At 39.5% G+C, this 23,744-nt stretch overlaps 1 protein-coding gene across 2 annotated transcripts in view; it reads right to left on the bottom strand.

Annotated features, from left to right (window-relative positions):
* The window catches only part of LOC140724713 (serine/threonine-protein phosphatase 4 regulatory subunit 4-like), a 268,941-nt gene that overhangs the window by 105,142 nt on the left and 140,055 nt on the right, over positions 1-23,744 (bottom strand). For both annotated transcript variants that reach the window (XM_073039175.1, XM_073039176.1), the window contains exons 12-16: positions 19,794-19,877; positions 16,028-16,207; positions 13,155-13,260; positions 5,376-5,523; positions 389-533 (exon numbers count right to left, since the gene is read on the bottom strand). In XM_073039175.1, coding sequence (XP_072895276.1) covers positions 389-533; positions 5,376-5,523; positions 13,155-13,260; positions 16,028-16,207; positions 19,794-19,877 — 663 coding nt within the window. The remainder of the gene's footprint in view (positions 1-388; positions 534-5,375; positions 5,524-13,154; positions 13,261-16,027; positions 16,208-19,793; positions 19,878-23,744) is intronic.

Below are 23,744 nucleotides of genomic sequence, written 5' to 3'. Positions count from 1 at the left end.
ATGGGATGATTATGGATGTCCAGAAAATCGTAGGTAAGGGCAGCATCAATGGTGGAAGAAAAGAAGCCTTGTTCATTGAAGGAGAAAATCACTACTGTCCCAGAAAAAGAGCCTCATACAGATACAGTGGAGATGAGGAACTGAGGAAAGGGAATTGCAGGGATCGCTCCCCCCATGATTCACTTGCCCATTCATCCCTCCCCACTCATCCATTTGCTAGCACTTATCCCTACAGCAAAGAAGTGTTCCGCCATTCAAAATAAGTTACACTTTAAATTCAAATGACTAATTTCATAGTTCAGTCACAGAGATCAAGTTTCTGACTACAACTGTCATGATACAAGAATAAATATGGAAAATGAATAGCAAAATAAAGAAACAAACGTACAACCCTCACTACAGCAGTGACGTCTTTGTCCTTTTCTTGACACAGTAATTTTCTAACACAAAGATCAAGTTGTTGAAGAAGGTGTTTGTCAGCTGGCAGTTTCAACACAGACTTCAATTTTGGCAGCATGTAACAGAACTTAATCCTGTAAGAATAATCATGAAGCCATAAATTTCGAGTTATCACACACCAACCAATATTAGTCCATGATGTTAAATAAACTTTCAAAGACTTTGAAACCTAGAAAACAAAACCTATTTTCTTTAAATGTTATTATTTTCATTTTACTTAGAGATACAGTGCAAAACAAGCTCTTCTGTCCCAACAAGCCAAGCTGCCCAGCAACCCACCTATTTAACCTTAATTGTCATAGGACAATTTACAATGATCAATTAACCTACTAATTGGTATGCCTTAGGAGTGTGAGGAAACTGGATCACCCTGAGGAAAGCCATGCATTCCACAGAGAGGATATACTAACTCCTTACTGACAGCACCAGAATTAAACTCCATACTCCGAAATGTCCTGAGCTGTAATAGCGTCACACTAACCGCTACGCCACCATGGCACCAATCGACAGGCCTTATAATGAACATAACTAATAGTCACAGAAATGAATATTTTCTCAGGATATGTATTCTGGTGTGTTGAGATCTACAATTAACTGCTTTTCTGTGCAAAGAATGGAAAGCTAAACAGAGGAGATAATCAAATGGTTCTTCAGCCCATGGTGTTACTTTAAGGTCTCAAGGGTTTGAAAATGAACTGTGGGAGGACTCTCATTAAACAGCTGCAACAGATAATTTGTGTTTCATGTTAACTGTTCACTCATGTGATATATAATTACTGAGGTCTCAGTTACCATTATATGTCAAAGCATAGAAAGAACTTGGGAAAATTTACGCACGGTTTTAAATCTGTATTTACATAGGGTGCTTTCAAATGAGTGTGATACACAGCTGCTGCTCCCATAAATCTATAAATAGCATAGCATATTTTCTGTGGTCATTTAGCTACTTGATGTACATTAAAATCCAAAAACATACTTAACCCAAAGTCATCAAAACAAATTATTGAGTATTAACACCCATGAATAATTGTCCATGCTATTGCCAAAGGAAGAAGGCATAACGGCACAAAGCTGTACTTAAGTTCACATAGTTCAAAGTTCAAAGTAAATTTATTACCAAAGTTCCAATATGTCACCATATACAACCCTGAGATTCATTTTCTTGTGGGCATGCTCAATAAATCCAAAGTAGAATCATAACCATATTAGAATCAATGCAAGACTGCACCAACTTGGGCATTCAACCAGTGTGCAAAAGACAACAAACTGTGCAAATACAAAAAGAAAGAAACAATAATAACAAATAAACAAACAATGAATATCAAGAACATGAGATGAAGAGTCTTTGAAAGTGAGAGTATTTCGGTGACAGGGCAAGTGAAGTTGAATGAAGTTATCCCCTTTGGTTCAAGAGCCTTAGTCGATGGGAAATAATTGTTTCTGAACCTGCTGGTGCAAGTCATAAGGCTCCTGTACCTTCTTCCTGATGGCAGTAGTGAAAAGAGAGAATGTCCTGAGTGGTGGGTATCCCTGATGATACATGCTAGTTTCCTGCAACAACACTACATGTAGATGTACTTTATCCATGATGACTGGGCCATATCCACTTCTTTTTGTAGGATTTTCTGTTCAAGGGCATTGGTGTTTCTATACCAGTCAATATACTCTCCACCACACGTCATAGGAGTTTATTAAAGTTTTCGATGTCACACTGAATCTTTGCAAACTCCTAAGGAAGTAGAGGTCTTGCTGTGTTTTCTTCATAATTTCATTTAAGTGCTGTGCACAAGACAGGTATTCCAAAATAATAACTATGAGGAATTTAAAGTTTTGATCCTCCAATGAGAACTGGCTCATGGACCTCTGGTTTTCTCCTCCTGAAGTCAATCATCAGCTCCTTGGACTTTCTAACATTTGGTAAAAGGTGTAGTTATGGTACCACTTGCCAGATTTTCAATCTCCCTCCTTTTAAAAACCTACACAGATCACTGGAAGTGTTACACACACAAGATGCTGGAGGAATTCAGCAGGTTAGGCAGCATCCATGGAGATGAAAAACAGTCGACGTTTCAAGCCAATACCCTTCATCATGTCTTAAATCTTCAATCCTGTGGTCCAATGGGCAGGTGGTCCTGGCTGGGCAAAAAGCAGAAACAATTCCTGCATAAACACAAGAGGTTCTGCAGATGCTGGAAATCAAATGCAGCACCCACAAAATGCTAGAGGAACTTGGCAGGTCAGGCAGCAACTATGGAAATGATATGCAGTTGATTTTTCAGCCCAAAACTCTTGATCAGGGCTTGAAAGGAAGGGGGAGATGCCAGAATAAGAAGGTTGGGTAAGGGAAGCAAAAAGGAGGATTTTGGAGTAGCCATCCATTTTAATTCCAATCTTCATTTCCATTTTGACATGTCGGTCCATTACCTCCTCTACAGCAATGATGAGGGCACTCTCAGTTTAGAGGAGCAACACCTCATATTCCATCCAGGTGGCCTCCAGCCTAATGAAGTGAACATCAATTTCTCCTTTGGGTAATTTTCCCCTCCCCCTTCCCTCTTCTTTAATTCCTCACTTTGGTTTCTTACCTCTTCTCCTCAGCTGGCTTTCACCTCCCCTTCCCTTTCTTCCATGGTCCATTCTCCTCTCATATCAGATTCCTTCCTCTCCAGCCCTTTACCTTTTCGAGCTATCACCTCCTAGCTTCTCACTTCATACTTCCTCCCCCATCTACCTGGCTTCACTTATCACTTGTTAGCTTGTTCTCCTTCCCCTCCCTTCTCCTTTTTATTCTGTTTTCTTCCCCTTACCTTTCCAGTCCTGATGAAGGGTCTTGGACCCAAATGTCGACTATTTATTCAATTCCATAGTGGCCACCTGACCTGCTGAGTTCCTCTAGCATTTTGTGCATGTTGCTCTGGATTTCCAGCATCTGCAGAACCTCTTGTGTTTATGCTGGAATTGTTTCTGCTTTTTGTCCAGCCAGGACACCTGCCCATTGGACCGCAGGATTGAAGATTTAAGACATGCCCCTTGGATTTTCCACCTACTACATACCCATTCCTAATGCAAAAACTGAAGCCTACTTGGCAGTTATTAACAACACTCAAAATTATTTTCTGGGTCTTGGATTATGAAGCATTCCAGTTTTCAAATACTATGTCTGTCATCTTGCAGATGCAAGCATAGACTCTGAATGGGGAGATGTTTCTTCACCAAATATTTGCAGCATTCTGTGTCTTAAAACCTTCTTCCAAGTATTTAATGTCTTCAGTAATTTTTTTTCATCTTGTAAACAAGCTGACTTTAGTGAATATGCAGATGAATAATTAAAGATAAACTTTCATGCTAATGCCCAACAATTCCCACATTCTATGGTCTACATCAAATCAATAGCTTTTACAATTATTTTAAACTGCTAATAAAATTTGTCATCATAAATGGAAGTATAGTAGAGCTCCAATAATAAATTATCCTGTTGTTCAGAAATATTGATGGCTCAGCACCTGGCTCTCCTGGTTCAGTGGAAAATTTGTTTGTGTAACATCTAAAAGACAAACTGCCATATAAAACTGCCAGTTCAGCACTGAATTTCCAAGGCTGACAGATAATTGGAGTTTTACTGTTTTGAGAATCATGAAAATAAAGTCAAAATCTTTCTTCAATAAACTAAATAGAAAACCAACAGCATATCTACTTTGGTTTTAATAATATATTTTCTAAAACAATAAATTCCTTATTGGTTGTAAAATCACATTACAAGCACATACTTTTTGGTTGTTATTTCTGATTTCAAAGTATTTTCTGTAAAACTACATGCTTTGTCTTTAAAAAAAAAAGGCTTCTTTCTGTAGTTTTATTAAAAAGTAATACTTTCTAGATGTCACTTAACACAACTGGTAAAATTCCGATGTAGAATCTGTGGACATATTTTAGTCTATCACACTGAACCAATAAAGCATTCCTGTGTTATCAGAATGCTTTCGCGGTCAGCACACTATGTCCATGATGATGTTGAAATCATATTCAGTTGCATTAATATTTAATGATCAATTAAATATTGACTTTGAATAAATGAAAGAACAGAAACAATTTTTTTAAAAAATTAAACCCATTCTAGCCAGAGAAGCAAGAATCTATTTAAAAAAGTTTCTTGACAAGTTGATATCATAAACTCTGTTTTTATCATCTCAGCCTAGTCAGAGTGAATATTTGTGCTGCAAATTAATATTAATAATGTTAATGCTCAAAATTACCAGTCATAAATTAGCTGTAAATGACGAAAGTTTATACAGATGTATCAAGGAAATATTCAACAGATGGAGTGAACTTTAATTATTTAAGTCATCTAGGGAAACACTAACATTGTTAGCAGAGCAAATGGACAGTAAGCTTCAAGTTTAAGTTCAAATTCATTGTCATCTGACTGTACACATATACAATCAAATGAAATAACTTTCCTACAGATCATGATGCATCCACACAACATGCATTATATCATACACACCACATACAACAAAAATGCTAATAAAATGTAAAATACAATTCAAAGTGTATGTAGTGCACAACGTGGATAAACTGTGAACAGTGTGCTGTCCTCGTGACAATACCGCACTGGTGGCAGGTATTCATTAGTCTCACAGCCTGAGAGAAGAAGCTGTTACCCAATCTGGCAATCCTCACCCTTCCTGATAGTAGTGGGTCAAAGAAATTGTGGGCTGGGTAGTAGGGATCCTCAACAATGCTTCAGACCTTTCATGTACAACACTCCCAGTAAATGCCACAAATAGGGAGAGAGAGACCTTGGTAATCCTCATGGCAGTTTTTACTATCCTAAATGTTCCTGCTCTCCAAAAATTAAAATGGTTTTAATAAAAGAGGAACCAAGCAATACATCTATAGATCAATAATCAACTCACCTTACATTAGGGACAGGATCATTTGAAAGTTCAAGTACAGGCAGGAAAAAATATTTGCAGAAGAAGGCTTTTGAAAATAATTCCATGATACATTCACAGGTGTCAAGAAATCTTAGCCTGTTCCAGCAACTTTTTCCTTGACCAAGCTCTGGACAAGAAAAATAAAACAAATTGTGAATGAATAGCACAATGCTTATTATACACATTGCAGTATATTCTAGGGTTTCATCATATTCTCTATTTGTACAAAGTTAGATTGAAATTCACTCAGTAAAATGTACACAGATCACTGGGCATGTTCCAGCCTTTGGTCCAGCCAGGACCACCTGCCCATTGAACAACAGGTTTGAAGATTTAGCACCTCCTCCTGGTTTCCATCTACTGCATACCTATTCCCACCATCAAAAGCTACAACTGGATAGATACATTAAAAAAAAACTCAAAGGCTATAAATTTGAAATAAAAATGGAAAATTCTACAAATGCGCAGCTTTATAAACATGGCTGATTTACACTTAGAGATGTAAAATTCTAATAACATGTCTATTCTTTTTATATGTTGTAGTCAGGCATGATTGGAAAATAAAATTAATGATTATTCCGCCTTCTACATGAAATAAATCTACCACCTTCCAGGAAAATCTTAGGGACACCCATGTGTTTTAAAATGCATTCATCCTTTTCCATGTAGCTCCAACAAAACATTTTCTCCAATTTTGTAGCAATAAATTTCCTTGAAACTTTACAGTGTTTATTTTAATATCAATTAAAACAATAGACAATAGACAATAGGTGCAGAAGTAGACCATTCGGCCCCTCGAGCCTGCACCACCATTTTGAGATCATGGCTGATCATCTACTATCAATACCCGGTTCCTGCCTTGTCCCTATATCCCTTGATTCCCCTATCCTTAAGATACCTATCTAGCTCCTTCTTGAAAGCATCCAGAGAATTGGCCTCCACAACCTTCCGAGGCAGTGCATTCCAGACCCCCACAACTCTCTGGGAGAAGAAGTTTTTCCTTAACTCTGTCCTAAATGACCTACCCCTTATTCTCAAACAATGCCCTCTGGTACTGGACTCTCCGAGCATCTGGAACATATTTCCTACCTCTATCTTGTCCAATCCCTTAATAATCTTATATGTTTCAATCAGATCCCCTCTCAATCTCCCTAATTCCAGCGTGTACAAGCCCAGTCTCTCTAACCTCTCTGCGTAAGACAGTCCAGACATCCCAGGAATTAACCTCGTGAATCTACGCTGCACTTCTTCTACAGCCAGGATGTCCTTCCTTAACCCTGGAGACCAAAACTGTACACAATACTCCAGGTGTGGTCTCACCAGGGCTCTGTACAAATGCAAGAGGATTTCCTTGCTCTTGTACTCAATTCCCTTTGTAATAAAGGCCAACATTCCATTAGCCTTCTTCACTGCCTGCTGCACTTGCTCATTCACCTTCAGTGACTGATGAACAAGCACTCCTAGATCTCTTTGTATTTCTCCCTTACCTAACTCTACACCATTCAGATAATAATCTGCCTTCCTGTTCTTACTCCCAAAGTGGATAACCTCACACTTATTCACATTAAACGTCATCTACCAAGTATCTGCCCACTCACCCAGCCTATCCAAGTCACCCTGAATTCTCCTAACATCCTCATCACATGTCACACTGCCACCCAGCTTAGTATATGGTAATAGGTTTTCTAAACTGAGACACTTAGAATAAATGTAACTTTCATAATCTGTTACACACATTTTTGGCCACTCTAAATCTTACAAAAGCAATCTTCATGGCAAAAATTCATAGATGAGAGAATTAATGATTATTAGCCAGTGGGAAACAATTCAGTAGAAGAATCAAGCCTCTATCAGCAAGAGATTGTCAGCTCATTAAGAAACACAAAAGTTACGAGTGAAGAACAAATTTTGAAAAACTACCTTCAGTTTTGTTTGAACAAAAGTGAAAGAATGTTTCCATTTATTCTGTATTTAAATGCAAATTAATGCTGATATTTCATCATCTTAGAATATTCCTAGCATGGTGAAATACTATGCCTCATTTACAATTTGTTCTATACGATTTTTTGTAACAGTCTTATTGTCCAAGTTTAAAGGAGAAATCTATTATTTAATGTAGTGACATTTCTGTCATCTTCTCTCACACTCATCAGATTTTTACAAGTGAAAAGATGGAAAGAAGTACTGTATAGTCAAGACGGGACTTATCAGCAAGAACGATGAGTCAGCATACAGAGAGGAGGTGCAGCAGCTAACAGACTGGTGCAGAGCCAACAACATGTCTCTGAATGTGAACAAAACAAAAGAGATGGTTGTTGACTTCAGGAGGGCACGGAGCGACCACTCCCCACTGAACATCGGTAGAGATCGTTAAGAGCACCAAATTTCTTGGTGTTCACCTGGTGGAGAATCTCACCTGGTCCCTCAACACCAGCTCCATAGCAAAGAAAGCCCAGCAGTGTCTCAACTTTCTGTGAAGGCTGAGGAAAGTCCATCTCCCACCCCCCATCCTCTTCACATTCTACAGGGGTTGTATTGAGAGCATCCTGAGCAGCTGCACCGCTGCCTGGTTCAGAAATTGCACCATCTCGGATAGCAAGACCCTGCAGCGGATAGTGAGTTCGGCTGAGAAGACCATCGGGGTCTCTCTTCCCGCCATTACGGACATTTACACTACACGCTGCATCCGCAAGGCAAACAGCATTATGAAGGACCCCACGCACCCCTCATACAAACTCTTCTCCCTCCTGCCATCTGGGAAAAGGTACTGAAGCATTCAGGCTCTCACGATCAGACTATGTAACAGTTTCTTCCCCCAAGCTATCAGACTCCTCAATACCCAGAGCCTGGACTGACACCTACTTACTGCCCTCTATTGTGCCTATGGTCTTGTTTATTATTTATTGTAATGCCTGCACTGTTTTGTGCACTTTATGCAGCCCTGGGTAGGTCTGTAGTCTAGTGTAGTTTTTTTCTGTGTTGTTTTCACATAGTTCAGTGTAGTTTTTGTACTGTTTCATGTAGCACCATGGTCCTGAAAAATGTTGTCTCGTTTTTATTGTGTACTGTACCAGCAGTTATGGCTGAAATGACAATAAAAAGTGACTTGACTTGAGCTGTGAGTATCAATTGGAGACCAAGTGATTGAGAAAGGTGATAGAGGTGTCAGAAATGGACCAATGATGTTGTCGATGTAGTGCAGAAAGAGTTGGGAAGCATTATTGGTGTAGGCTTGGAACATGTATTGATCCACGTAGCCCATGAAAAGGCAGGTATAGCTGGGAACCATGAACATGCCCATGATTGCACCTTGAGTTGGAAATTCTTGAGTATGAGGACCAGTTCAGCCAGACAGAGGAGGCTAATGATGGAGGGAAACTGCTTATTTATTTTGTCCAGGTCAAACCAGTTCCCCTCCACCACCATCCTGTCAATAAATGGCCTCCTGTACTGACACTTTCAAGTTGGAGAAGCAACATCTAATATTACATCTAGGTAGCCTCCAACCTGATGATGTGAACATTGATTTCTCTAACTTCCAGTAATTTCTTGTCCTTCCTCTTCACTCTTTTTCCATTCCCCATTCTGACTCCCCTATTCCCCTTCTCTTCTCCTTACCTGCTCATGACATCCCGTTGGTGCCCCTCTTCATTCCTTTTCTTCCATAGTCCACTGTCCACTCATTTCATATTCCTTCTTCTCCATCTATTTACCTCTTCCACCTATCACCTCCCAGGTTCTCATTTCATCCCCCCCCCCACCCCAGCCACCCACTTTCCCCATCACCTGGTATTTCCTATCACCTACCAGCTTCTACTTCCCCTCTCGTATCTTCTTACTCTGCTTTCTTCTCCCTTCCTTTCCAGTCCTGATTAATTGTCTTGGCCCGAAACTTTGATTGTTTAGATGCTGCCTGACCAGCTGAGTTCCTCCAGATTTTGAGTGTGTTTCTGTCTATCCCATCAGTCCCCCTTAATTTGGTTCAGAATATTATCCCTCAACTTTTTAAGTTAAAGAGAATGATTGTTTTGTTGAGAAAATTACACATTATTCAAATATCAGAGGAGCCAGTATATGGTGATTTTATTGGTCTTTAAAGATAATTAATGATTATGTTATTTTTGACAACTTACCACACGGACATTGGCTTTGAAGATGCACAAGTAATTTAGTCCATTAACTATATACTTGGGACTTCATTACAACATGCACCTCTACTATATCTACCTGTGCTTTAATACTTTAACGTAATACTTTATCTAGGACAGGGATTTCCAACTTTTTTTATGCCATGGATCTCTACCATTAACTGATGGGTCCGGGAAACCCAGGTTGGGAACCCTCACTCTAGGAAATGTCTATTTGAGGGAAATGCATAGTCACTGATGATACTATAATACTATTCCCTTTTCTCGGTTCCTCTGTCTTGGCTGCATCTTTTCTCAGGATAGGACTTTCCATTCCAGAGATATCTGCTTTCTTCAAAGAATGTGGTTTCCCTTCCTCTACCATCACTGCTGCTCTCACCCTCATCTTGTCCATTTCCCAGACATCTTCCATCTGCCATAATAGGGTTCCCCTTGTCCTTACCTACCATCCCATGAGCCCTCATATCCAGCTTATCGTTCTCTGTAACTTCTACCATCGTCAATAAAACCCTACCACTAAACACATCTTTCCCTCTCCTTCATCCTGTGCTCTCCACAGCAGTTATACTCTGCATCCAATTCTGATCACCCTTCTGGCATTTATCTTTGCAAGAACACAAATCCTACACCTGCCCCTTCAGCTTCTCACTCACCACCATTCAGGGCCCAAAGCAGTCCTTTCAAGTGAGGCATCACTTCACCTGCAAGTCTCTCCGGGTCGCCTACTGGGTTTGGAGCTCCTCATGTGGCCTCCTTCACACTGATGAGGTCAAACATAGATTGGGGGGAACACTTCGTCAAGCACCTTTGCTCAGTCAGTCAAAACAAGCACCATATCTCAGTAACCACCCATTTCACTTCTGTTTATTGTTCCCATTCTGACATGGCTAACTCTACTTCCATGATGAGGCCATTCTCAATTTGGAAGAGCAACATCTCATATTCCAACTGGACGGCCTCCAACCTGATGGCATGAACAATGATTTCTCAAGATTCTGGTAAATTCTCTCCCCTCAACCTTCTCTCTTTCTTCTTCCCCATTCTGGCACCCCTCTTACCTCTTCTCTTCTCCATATCTGTCTATCACCTCCCTTTTTCCCTTTCTCTCATGATGTACTCTGCTCTCTTAATAGGTTGCTTCTTCTATAGCCCTTTATCTTTTCCACCTACACCTCATTCTCCTCCTACCCAACCCACCCACCTGCAAGCTTGTAATCTTTAGCTCCTTCCACCATCTTCTTCCCCCTTCTGGTCAGATGAAGGATCTCCAACCGAACAACCGATGGACTTACTTTAAAGGACTCTTCATCTCATGTTCTCAATATTTATTGCTATTTATTACTATTTCTTTTTTTCTTTCTTTTTGTAGTTACACAGTTTTGTTTAACATTAGTTGTTGGGTGTGGTCTTTCATCGATTCCATTGTGCTTCTTGTATTTACTATGATGCCTGCAAGAAAATTAATCTCAGGGTTTTATATGGTGACATATATGTATTTTGATAATAAATTTACTTTAAATTTTGACTGTTTATTCCTCTCTACAGTGCTGCCAAACCAGCATCTAGCATTTTGTATCTATTCCTCTGGAATTTCAGCATCTGCAGAATCTCTTAGGTTTAGAAAAAGAGTAATTATTTTTATTGATTGTTGTAAGGGGCCTGGTCATGATGAAGTTTAGACACATTTCTACATGGAAACGGCTGACTGACATTTGGATCAATCTTTTACAAACAGCAAGGAATGAGAAATCATTTTCTCATTTAAATTTGAGATCAATGTGTTTTTGTGAGCTGAGATATTAAGACTAGAACATAGAACATAGAAATTTACAGCACATTACAGGCCCTTCGACTCACAATGTTGTGCCGACCATGTAACCTACTCTAGAAACTGCCTAGAATTTCCCTAGCGCATAGCTCTCTATTTTTCTAAGTTCCATGTACCCTCAGGTTCTGAAGAAAAACTGCCAGAAAGTGTTCTACCTTAATGCACAGTGTAAAGAATTGATCTGCATGAACAGATATGCAAGACAAGCCTTTCTCAGTAATTGAGATAATAGTAAATCTAATGCAATTCATAGTGGATAGACAGAGTTAGGTCACACATCAACCATGAACTCATTAAGACTTGATAAGAAGGAGCAGAAGAATAGCAAATGTGGAAACTGGAAGTTAAACAAAAGGAGTATTGGAATACATGGGAGAATATCAGGAAACCTAGAAGATTAGAGATTGGAAGAATTAGATAGATAGTCAAACAAAGCAACTTTCAGATAAGTAATAGTTGTGTGAATTCATTGAATATTCAAAGTGTAATAACATTAATGATTAAAGAGTGTGAGATAGCAGTAAAATAGTTCACAGTTGGAATTGGCAGAGAACTTAATATTCCCGAAAAATAACAGGACAAAAATAGGGTTGCTGAAATGAGAAATTATCTTTTCCAAAACTATTATTATTCTAAGGCAGTCCACAAACAACTTACCAAAAGGGGCAGGAGGGATGGGGCTGGAATTGGGGTGGGGGGTAGGAGGGGAGATAATTTTCAATGCACTGAACTGAAAACTGAACAGCAATAGCACAATAATAATTCTCTCAATACATACAAGCACCAAGGCAAAAGCATATCATCTGATGGGTGAAAGAAACATTTGTTCCCAGAAATTAGGTTGAACTATCACAGTGGTTCAAAGTTAAAGGAGGAAAAGTTGGCTGCATGGCAGATTTAGCATCTCAAAGTGAAATTTATTCAAAATGATCCAAAAGACCACATAACCTATTAATGGTTGTGTCCTTCCAGGTGTCAGGATTAATACTGCAAGTTTTTCCTTTAGTTAACCTTCAGAGTATCTCAAGATCTACTATTTCTGCATTGACACCCAGGCTGCAGCTTATAGTGGAAAATGGTTGAAAATTCAAGAGATTTGTAAATGACATTTCTAGACATACACACTGTGGCTTTAAGTCTAGTTTTCGAGTTAGACACACCATCCTATCATTTATTTGATAACAATTTTCAGGTGGACACCAAAGATAGTGCTTTCCAAAGATCATAATGTCAGAGCCAATAGATAACTTGCCTTTAACATCACCAAAAGGCTCTTGGTCATTATCATACTTCAGTTTATGGTATCTTGCTGTGCACAAAGTTATTATTATTCAGAGGTATAGCAGGGTAACAGGCCCTCCAGCCCAACAAGCCCGCACTGCCCAATTACCCCCATGTAACCAATTAACCTTCAAGTACATATAAATTTGTAATGTGAGAGGAAACCCAAGCTGTCACAGGGAGAATATATAAACTGCTTACAGACAGCGGCAAGCTTTGAACTGGCACTGTAAAGCATTGTGCTAACCACTACGCCCAGTTGGCTGATGTGTTTCCTGCAAAAGTTCCTACACTTTAAAGGTCCTGCATTGGCTGCAAAACACTATGGAATATGTCAATGCTATGAAAGACAATTAATTATAAACCCAAGTTTCATCATTTACTGCTTGGAGATACATTGGGGAAAGTAAGATTGGTTTCTATCACTCATCCAAATTTAGAGCAACAATTGATGAAGCTGTTAAGTAATCTTATGATATTTACTTGTGATTGTATACTTACGCTCAATGATTTTACTGCATATTTCCTGTCTTTGCTCCTGCTTACGGTTGTACCGAACAAATACACAGAGGGTTCTGGCTGAGGCTCTTTGGACTGGGAGGACATTCTAGATGATAATAATCCCAATTTGAACTTTAGTGTTATCAAAATTAGCATTTCCTTCAAAATGGTTGACATCAATAATACTGCACATAGATATAATCAATTATATTTTAAATTCTATTTGCTAAGAGTAAAATAAGCTCTCTGTGAGTTAATAAATATAAACAAAACGCCTAGCAGCACAGTAACAGAACACTTTCACAAGTTTCAAATTAAATGCTACAGGTGCTTCTGTTATAATCAATTCCTATACTAAAAGATCTATCAGAATACCTGAACTTAAAAGTTAACTTACAACATTAGAAATTACAATAACACTTTTATTGGGCAAGCCTAGCATCTTTATTAGGGTAAAAATAATTATCAATAAATGCCTTAGACATAAATGGGAGAAACGGACACATGCTATTTCTAACTCAAATCAGAGAATTAACTGCTAATTACTGGAGCACAGACTCGGAGTAAGATATTGTGAATTTGAAATTACATATTTTAAATATATTAAGAAATCAACTGAAATAATTGGTTGCAATAAATATGACCATTTCTAAAAAAAACATGAACATGTATACATGTGTTAGATACTTTTAATATATATATATCAGAATTAAGGAAATTCTTAGAGATGGTATTAAAAGAAATATAATGTCACAATAGATTAGTAGAATTATATAACCATATAACCATATAACAATCACAGCACGGAAACAGGCCATTCCGGCCCTCCTAGTCCGTGCCGAACTCTTAATCTCACCTAGTCCCACCTACCCGCACTCAGCCCATAACCCTCCACTCCTTTCCTATCCATATACCTATCCAATTTTACCTTAAATGACACAACTGAACTGGCCTCTACTACTTCTACAGGAAGCTCATTCCACACAGCTATCACTCTCTGAGTAAAGAAATACCCCCTCGTGTTTCCCTTAAACTTTTGCCCCCTAACTCTCAAATCATGTCCTCTCGTTTGAATCTCCCCTACTCTCAATGGAAACAGCCTATTCACGTCAACTCTATCTATCCCTCTCAACATTTTAAATACCTCGATCAAATCCCCCCTCAACCTTCTACGCTCCAATGAATAGAGACCTAACTTGTTCAACCTTTCTCTGTAACTTAAGTGCTGAAACCCAGGTAACATCCTAGTAAATCGTCTCTGCACTCTCTCTAATTTATTGATATCTTTCCTATAATTCGGTGACCAGAACTGTACACAATATTCCAAATTTGGCCTTACCAATGCCTTGTACAATTTTAACATTACATCCCAACTTCTGTACTCAATGCTCTGATTTATAAAGGCCAGCGTTCCAAAAGCCTTCTTCACCACCCTATCTACATGAGACTCCACCTTCAGGGAACTATGCACTGTTATTCCTAGATCTCTCTGTTCCACTGCATTCCTCAATGCACTACCATTTACCCTGTATGTTCTATTTGGATTATTCCTGCCAAAATGTAGAACCTCACACTTCTCAGCATTAAACTCCATCTGCCAACGTTCAGCCCATTCTTCTAACCGGCATAAATCTCCCTGCAAGCTTTGAAAACCCACCTCATTATCCACAACACCTCCTACCTTAGTATCATCAGCATACTTACTAATCCAATTTACCACCCCATCATCCAGATCATTTATGTATATTACAAACAACATTGGGCCCAAAACAGATCCCTGAGGCACCCCGCTAGTCACCGGCCTCCATCCCGATAAACAATTATCCACCACTACTCTCTGGCATCTCCCATCTAGCCACTGTTGAATCCATTTTATTACTCCAGCATTAATACCTAACGACTGAACCTTCTTAACTAACCTTCCATGTGGAACTTTGTCAAAGGCCTTGCTGAAGTCCATATAGACTACATCCACTGCCTTACCCTCGTCAACATTCCTCGTAACTACTTCAAAAAATTCAATAAGGTTTGTCAAACATGACCTTCCACGCACAAATCCATGCTGGCTACTCCTAATCAGATCCTGTCTATCCAGATAATTATAAATACTATCTCTAAGAATACTTTCCATTAATTTACCCACCACTGATGTCAAACTGACAGGTCTATAATTGCCAGGCTTACTTCTAGAACCCTTTTTAAACAATGGAACCACATGAGCAATACGCCAATCCTCCGGCACAATCCCTGTTTCTAATGACATCTGAAAGATCTCCGTCAGAGCTCCTGCTATCTCTACACAAACTTCCCTCAAGGTCCTGGGGAATATCCGGTCAGGACCCGGAGATTTATCCACTTTTAAATTTCTTAAAAGCGCCAGTACTTCCACCTCTTTAATTGTCATAGGTTCCATAACTTCCTTACTTGTTTCCCACACCTTACACCATTCAATATCCTTCTCCTTAGTGAATACCGAAGAGAAGAAATCGTTCAAAATCTCTCCCATCTCCCTCGGCTCCACACATAGCTGACCACCCTGATTCTCTAAGGGACCAATTTTATCCCTCACTATCCTCTTGCTTCTAATATAACTGTAGAAGCCTTTCGGATTTACTTCCACCTTATTTGCCAAACCAAACTCATAACTTCTTTTAGCTTTTCTAATCTCTTTCTTAAGTTTCCTTTTACATTTTTTACATTCTTTATATTCTTTATTATCTATTAGTTTGCTATATAATTAAGTTGAAATCTGCAAGATGATGTATACAGAGATAACTAATAAATTTTCAAATGAACATTATAAATGTGGATGCATTTGCTATTTTTAAGAAGTAAGAAAGATGAGTAAAAATTTCACTAAAGATATATCTTACATTTGTCGTCATTATTCTAAACATTATGGGCAAAAACTTGTAGTATATCTGATCACTGGAAATGACTTGTGGCAGACAGGAAAACGTCAACAACAGCTTCTCATGTATTCTCCATTTTAAAGAGGTGGCAGCTCTTTGTTCAGCCATTGAGAGAGCTGGAATCAGATCAGGAATATGCACCTGACAACAAAATTTCCAATTAAAGGTAAAATCTTGGACACTGTGATCATTGTTCCAAATTTTTATGCATAGAATTAGGCATACAAATACTTTACAAGGCCATACATATTAAAATGGCACTGAAAATGTCACTGATTTACTGCATATACTTTGTCTAAACAATCAAATGATTTCACAAAGGGAAAATTAGTTTTAAAACACAAGCAAAATTATCACTATAATTTATATGATTACAAAAGCAAGACACACAAAATGCTGGAGGAACTCAGAAGGTCAGGCACCATTTATGGAAATGATCTTACATTCTGTCTAGACAGCCTCCAATCTGATGGCATGAACATTGATTTCTCATTCTGGTAATATTTTTTATTCTTTCTCCTTCCCTCTTTCTCTGCTCCCCACTCTGGCCCCTTACCTCTTTTCCCCACCTGCCCATCACCTCCCCCTGGTACCTCTCCTCTTTCCCTTTCTCCTATGCCCACTCTCCTCTCCTATCAGATTCCTTCCTCACCAGCAATTTGCCTTTTCTGATTATCACTTCCCAGCATCTTACTCCATCCATATGCCTGACTTCACCTACCACCTAATAGCTTGTTATCTTTCCCATCCCCCCACCACCTAACTCGGGCTTCTTCCCACCCAGCCCCTTCCTTTCCAGTCCTGATCAAGGGTCTTGATCCAAAATATCAACTGTTTATTCATTTCCGGAGATACTGCCCAACCTGCTGAGTTTCTCCAGCATTTTGTATGTGATGCTCTGGATTTCCAGCATCAGCAGAATCTCTTGCATTTACAATACAATAGATCTACCTTGATAAAATAACTCCTATCCATTGCTTTATTTGTAGGTTTCCTCACTAAATTAACATTATCAGATTGTTTGCTGTTTGTTTCTAGCTTGGAGATTGTTTCTCATGGATACAAAGCACTTAACTTCTGATGCAATTATTGTCCATCCTAACAGAAATTTGATTAAGCTTTGAGAATCATGTCTGGTTATTTGAATTAGATGATAAACTAAAAGTATTTTTTAAAAGCTCAATTTTGGGTTAATCATCATCTTTACTAGTTTACGTAAACAACAGCAAAGGAACATCAGAAATTAATCATTCAATAATTAGCTTTCCTTTAGGTCTCAGCTCTTCTACTGCAGAAATAGCACTTTCTTAACCGAGATGCATAGGTAAATTCAAATCATGCAGAAGGAATGTAGCAACATCAGTTTCCACATGTACTGGCAGCATCAAGTCACCACTATTTTTAAATATCATACTACTCGTCTTGACACCCAGTATTGCAGCACAAACTTTCTCCAACTCAGTACTGGGAAATCTGTAGATGATGTTTTCTCTTCCTCACCATCAGCCTTCATGACAATAGCCTGAAGATTGGGGGACCTTTTCATCAAGCACCTTTGCTCCATCCACAAAAAAACAGGATTTCCCAGTAGCCAAACAATTTAATTCCAATCGCCATTTTGATTCTGATATGTCGGTCTGGGGCCTCTTCCACTGCCATGATAAGGCCACTCTCAGGTGGGAGGAATAACACCTATATTCTGTCTGTGTAGCATCCAACCTGATGGCATGAACTTCAATTTCTCCAACTGTCAGTAATGTCTCCCTTCTTACTACTTCTCCTCTCCAGCCTATCATCTCCTTGGTGCCCTTCCATCTTTCCTTTCTCCCATGGTCTATTCTCCTCTCTTATTAGATTCCTTCTCCTTCAGCCTTTTGCCTTTTTCACCCATCACCTCCCAGCTTCTTACTTCATCCCCCAACCTGGCTTCACCTGTCAGCTTCTAGCTTGTACTCCTTCCCCTCTCCCACCTTCTTATTTTGGCATCTTACCCCTTTTTTTCCAGTCCTGGTGAAGAGTCTTGGCCCAAAAAGTTGACTGTTAATTCATTTTCAAGAATGCTGCCTGGCCTGCTGATTTCCTGCAGAATACTGCATGTCTTGTTCAAGAATATCCACAATGCCAATATGATACTTACTTCTGACACACATTTCCAACCACATATCTGTCATGAATAAGAAAATCTATTCCCACCTCCAAAATATTTTTCATCTCTAATCTTACCTTAGTTGTAGTGCTGTTGAAACCTTCATCTCATTTTAGCATATCAAAATTTGACAAGATAGAAATTCTAGTACACCCAAAATGATGTGCTGAATGGATTTCAGGACAGACATGATGGGAAGCTGGTAGGAGAGGCAAATTACTTTCTTGAAATCTGAAATATGCCACTCAGTGGTTTAATTTGTGGCAAGGCATTGTGGAAGTCCATAAGCCCTATCAGTCTTTCAATCTTGAATTATAAGGAGTGGGAAGGAGAATGGAAAGAGAAGTATCCAAGCTCACTGCTGCTGTGGTCACTAGTGTTCAGAGCGGGGAAGGAGATCACCGGTGTCTTGCATTGCTAAAGGTGGAATGTGTGCTACAATCAGGCTCTAAATTCAGAAATCAGAGGTGCACAGGGACTTGGGAGTCCTCGTACAGGATTCCCTAAAGGTTAACTTGCAGGCAGAGTCAGGGGAAAGGAAGGCAAATGCAATGTTAGAATATCAAAACAAGGATGTAATGCTGAAGCTTTTTAAGGCATTGGTTAGATCACACTTGGGGTATTGTGAGCAGTTTTGGGCCCCTTAACAAAGAAAAGATGTACTGGCATTGGAGAGAGTGCAAAGGAGATTCACAAGAATGATTCCAGGAATGAAGGGTTTAACATATGAGGAGCATTTGATGGATCTGGGCCTGTACTCACTATAGTTTAGAGGAATTGGGGGTATCTCATTGAAGTCTATTGGTTATTGAAAGGCCCAGATTGAGTGGATGTGGAGAGATGTTTCCAACAGTGGAGGAGTCTAGGACCAGAAGGCACACCCTCAGAATAGAGGGACATCCATTTAGAGCAGAGCTGAGCAGCAATTTCTTCAGCCAGAAGGTGGTAAATCTGTGGAATTCATTTGCACAGATGACTTTGGAGGCTAAGTCCTTGAGTATATTTAAAGCAAAATTGGATAGATTCTTGATTAGTTAGGGCATCGAATGTTATGGGAAGAAGGCAGGAAAATGGAGTTAAGAGGGATAGTACATCAGTCGTGATGAAAAGCTGGAGCAGATTCAATGGGCCTAATGGCCTAATTCTGCTTCTATATTTTATGGTCTTATGGTCAAATTCAAATTCACAACTCCAAATTACTACGCTGATCCTCGTTATCAGTAAACACCTCCTACCTATATCTGTGAGAAATCCAGGTTCCTCCATTTCTGATCTCTTCAGCATTTTCTATTTAAATTGTTCTACCACTATTGACTACTTTCAGCAATCAAGGTACTCTAATCCATAATTCCTGTGTTAAACCTCTCAGTCTCTCTTACTTTTAATATATCCTTAAAACCTTGTACTCAAGACAACTGCTTCATTATCACCTTGGTCATTGATCTGAATGAAACCCTCATAGTATAAATGCTATTTGTTGTATAAATATATGTCTTATGGTCTTATGGTTGCAGCAAAAGTATTCTAGTGACAAAGAAATCAAATAACTATAATTCTAAAGTGAAAATATATGTTGTTTACCTTATTCTCTGTTCCCACATGGTCTCCCCCTGTAACAATAAATCTTAGAATTTCAGGAAGGTGATCTAGCAGGGCATCCAAAACCTAGATTGTGCAAAAGAATGAAACATGCTCTTAAACACATTGCCATATCAGGAAGTAAACAAAAGTAATTATAAAAAAATATAAGGAATTGTTTTGCACTTTGCGAATAATCCATACATAAAATATTATCCAAAAAAATCTGCCCACTTTTCAAGATAAAGATTTGAAAGATTAGCTTTATGTTTCAAATGTACGTCAAAACACTGGGTAAAATATGCTGTTTGAATCAAATCAAATCACACGGATTGTGTTAGGGGCAGTCCACAAATGTCACCGTACTTCCAACGCCAATATAGTTTGTCCATAACTCATTAATCCTGATTTTACTTCATTGGACTGTGGGAGGAAACCAGAGAACCTGGAGGAAACCCATATGGTCACAGGGAGAATGTACAGATGCCTTATAGTCAGCAGTGGGAATTCAACTGATCATATAACTGTTGCTATAGAGCGTTGCACTAGCCACTAGGCTACCAAGCTGCCCCATAGCGATCAATACACAGAGATCGTGGTCTTTTTAGGTACCAATAACATGGGCTGGACAAGTGACAAGGTTCTGCAAAGTGAGTTTAGGGAATTAAATGCTAGGATAAAGGGCAGGACCTCCAAGGTTGTGATCTCAGGATTGCTACCCATGCCACGTGCTAGTGAGGCCAAAATTAGGAAAATTATACAATTTTACACATGGCTAAGAAGTTCATGTGGGAGGGAGGGTATAAGATTTTGGATCATTGGGTATGTTACTATGTGTGTACCCAATAAGGAACTTCTGTTCCCAGTGCACAATGCAAGCGGTTCACCCAGAACTGGAAGTGATGTTGGTAAACGGGACAGACACATGTTCATGGCTGGCTGAAGGTCCTGAGTAAGATATGGTTGAGCAGAAGCCATTCTGTAAATCTGTAAATAAAACAGTTCTAGGTAAAGATAACAAGTACAGGGAACCTTGGTTTTCAACAGATACTGTGGCAAAAAAAAAAAATCAGGATGGCTAAAAGAAGGCATGAGGTTCCCCTAGCAGACTAGGTGAAGGAAAATCCTAAGGGATCTACAGATATGCTAGGAGACAAAAATTGCAAGAGATAAAATTAGTCCTCTGGAATATCAGAACGGTAATCCATGTGTGGAGCCAAAAGAGGTGGGAGAGATGTTAAAGAATTTCTTTGCATCTGTATTTACTCAGGAGAAGGACACAGGGTCTGTAGAAGTAAGGTAAAACGGTGTCAACTTCATGAACCCCGTAAAGATTACAGAAAAGGAGGTGTTTGCTGTTCTTTGCACCCAAATTAGAGTGGATATATCCCCTAGATCTTGACAAGATGATCCTTCAGACCCTGCAAAAGGCAAGAGCAGAAAATGCCGGGACCCTGGCATAGATATTTAAATCAACCTGAGTGACAGGTGACGTACCAGATGACTGGAGAATAGCCAATGTTGTTCCGCTGTTTAAGAAAGGCTCAAAAAATAAGCCGAGAAATTATAGGACAGTGACCTAGACATCTGTAGTGGAAAAGTTATTGGAAGGGATTCTAAGGGACTGGATATATGACTATTTGAATAGACATGAACTGATTAAAGATAGTCAGCATGGCTTTGTGCATGGTAACCAATCTTATAGCGTTTTTCAAGGAAGTTACCAGGAAAGTTGATGAAGGCAAGGCAGTAGATGTTATCTATATGGACTTCAGCAAGGCATGCGACAAGATCCCACATTGGAAGACCCACATGGGAGAGTTCAGTTGCTCGGCTTTCAAGATGAGGTAGTAAACTGGATTACACTTGGGCTTTGTGGGAGAAGTCAGAGAGGGATAGTAGATAGTTGCTTCTGACTGGAGGCCTGTGACTAGTGGAGTGCTGTAGGGATTGGAGCTAGGTCTGTTGTTGTTTGTCATCTATATCAACAATCTTGATGAGCATATTGATAAATGAATCAGCAAATTTATGGATTACACCTAGATTGGGGGTTCAGTGGACAGTGAGGAAGGCTATCAAGGCTTGCTGTGGAATCTGGATCAGCCTAAAAAATGGATTAAAAGATGTCTGATGGAATTTAATGCAGACAAATGTGAGGTGTTACACTTCATAGGACAAGCTATGCTTAGGAGGACGATAGCACCTAAAAGGGACTCCTTTGCTTGTTAGTTCTAACAGCTCTATTTCTATCTTTGATATGCCTTTTTTTCCCTTTTCAAGGCTCTTTTGAAGACACTGACTTTAGTTCTTTTTGGAAATGGGACCCACTCTTGGGGCCTCACGACTGACCGTTTTTCGATATGCCAAGGATGCGGCCTGGAAGATTAGCATGCCTTCAGGGTGCCAGATTTTCATAGCTCTGGAGGCGGGCAGATTCAAGGCCAGTACCACCACCTGATGCATCATGGGAGTACACAAAAGATTGTAAGCAGCGAGCTGGCTGCTGGCTGTGTGCCTAGCGACCCAAGTTCTTTGGGCACAGAGCTCGGAAAAAGTGACGCAACAGACTTTTAACACCATAAACCAGCAAGTTGTTTTGTTATGTCTCCCCTCATGCTGTGAAACGTGGACACTTCTTTTTGCCTTATTAGTGAGACAGAGACACTGTGGTATGTCAAATACTGGGTGGAGTAGTCTTTGGAGTACTGCAAGTCTGTGTCTTTATTGATGCTTTGCTGCACGCTTGAGTGCTCGGTGAGGGGTGCAGATGCCTCTTTGCTGGTGGGGAGGGGGGTTGCTGCTTTACTATGGTGGGAGGAACTCGGGGCGTTGAGGTTCTAACATTTAACTGTTATCCATTTTCTGGGGCACTCCTCTGTTTTTGTGGATGCTTGTGAAGAAAAATAATTTAAGGATGCATATTGTATACGTTTTCCTGACAGTAAATGTACCTATTGAAACTAGGGTAGGTCTTACAGAGTGAATGGTAGGGCACTGAGAGTGCAGTAGGACAAAGGGATCTGAGAATACAGCTCCATAATTCATTGAAAGTGGCATGACAGGTAGATAGTATAGGAAAGAAAGCCTTAGGCACATTGTCTTCATAAATCAAAATATTCGGTACAGGAGAAGGGATGCTATCTGAAGATCTATAAGACATTGTTGAGGCCTAATTTGGAGTATTGTTTGCAGTTTTCCTCACCTATCTACAGGAAAGATGTAAATAAGGCTGAAAGAGTACAGAAAAAATTTCAAGGATGTTGCTGGGTCTGGAGGACGTGAGTAATATGGAAAGATTGGATCAGTTAGGCTTTATTCTTTGGAACATAGAAGACGGGCAGATTTGATAGAGGTAAACAAAAATATAAGAGGAAAAGATAGGGTAAATGTGAACAGAATTTTTCCACAGATGTTGGGCGGAACTACAACAAAAGGTCATGGGTTAAGGGTGAAAGGTGTAAAGTTTAGAAACATAGAAGCACAGAAAACCTACAACACAATACAGGACCTTTGGCCTATAAAGTTCTGCCGAACATGTCCCTACCTTAGAAATTACTAGGCTTACCTATAGTCCTCTATTTTTCTAAGCTCCATGTACCTATCCAAAAGTTTCTGAAAAGACCCTATTGTATCCGCCTCCACCAGCGTTTCCGGCAGCCCATTCTACGCACTCACCACTCTCTGAGTAAAAAACTTATCCCTGATATCTCCTCTGTACCTACTCCCCAGCACCTTAAAACCTGTGTCCTCTTGTGGCAACCATTTCAGCCCTGGGAAAAAGCCTCTGACTATCCACACGATCAATGTCTCTCATCATCTTATACACCTCTATCAAGTAACTTCTCATTCTCCGTCACTCCAAGGAAAAAAGGCCAAATTCACTCAACCTGTTTTCATAAGACATGCTCCCCAATCCAGGCAACATCCTTGTAAATCTCCTCTGCATCCTTTCTA

Source organism: Hemitrygon akajei, chromosome 3 (assembly GCF_048418815.1).
Source record: "Hemitrygon akajei chromosome 3, sHemAka1.3, whole genome shotgun sequence".
Lineage (NCBI taxonomy): Eukaryota > Metazoa > Chordata > Chondrichthyes > Myliobatiformes > Dasyatidae > Hemitrygon > Hemitrygon akajei.
This window is presented reverse-complemented; position numbering and strand designations above follow the sequence as displayed.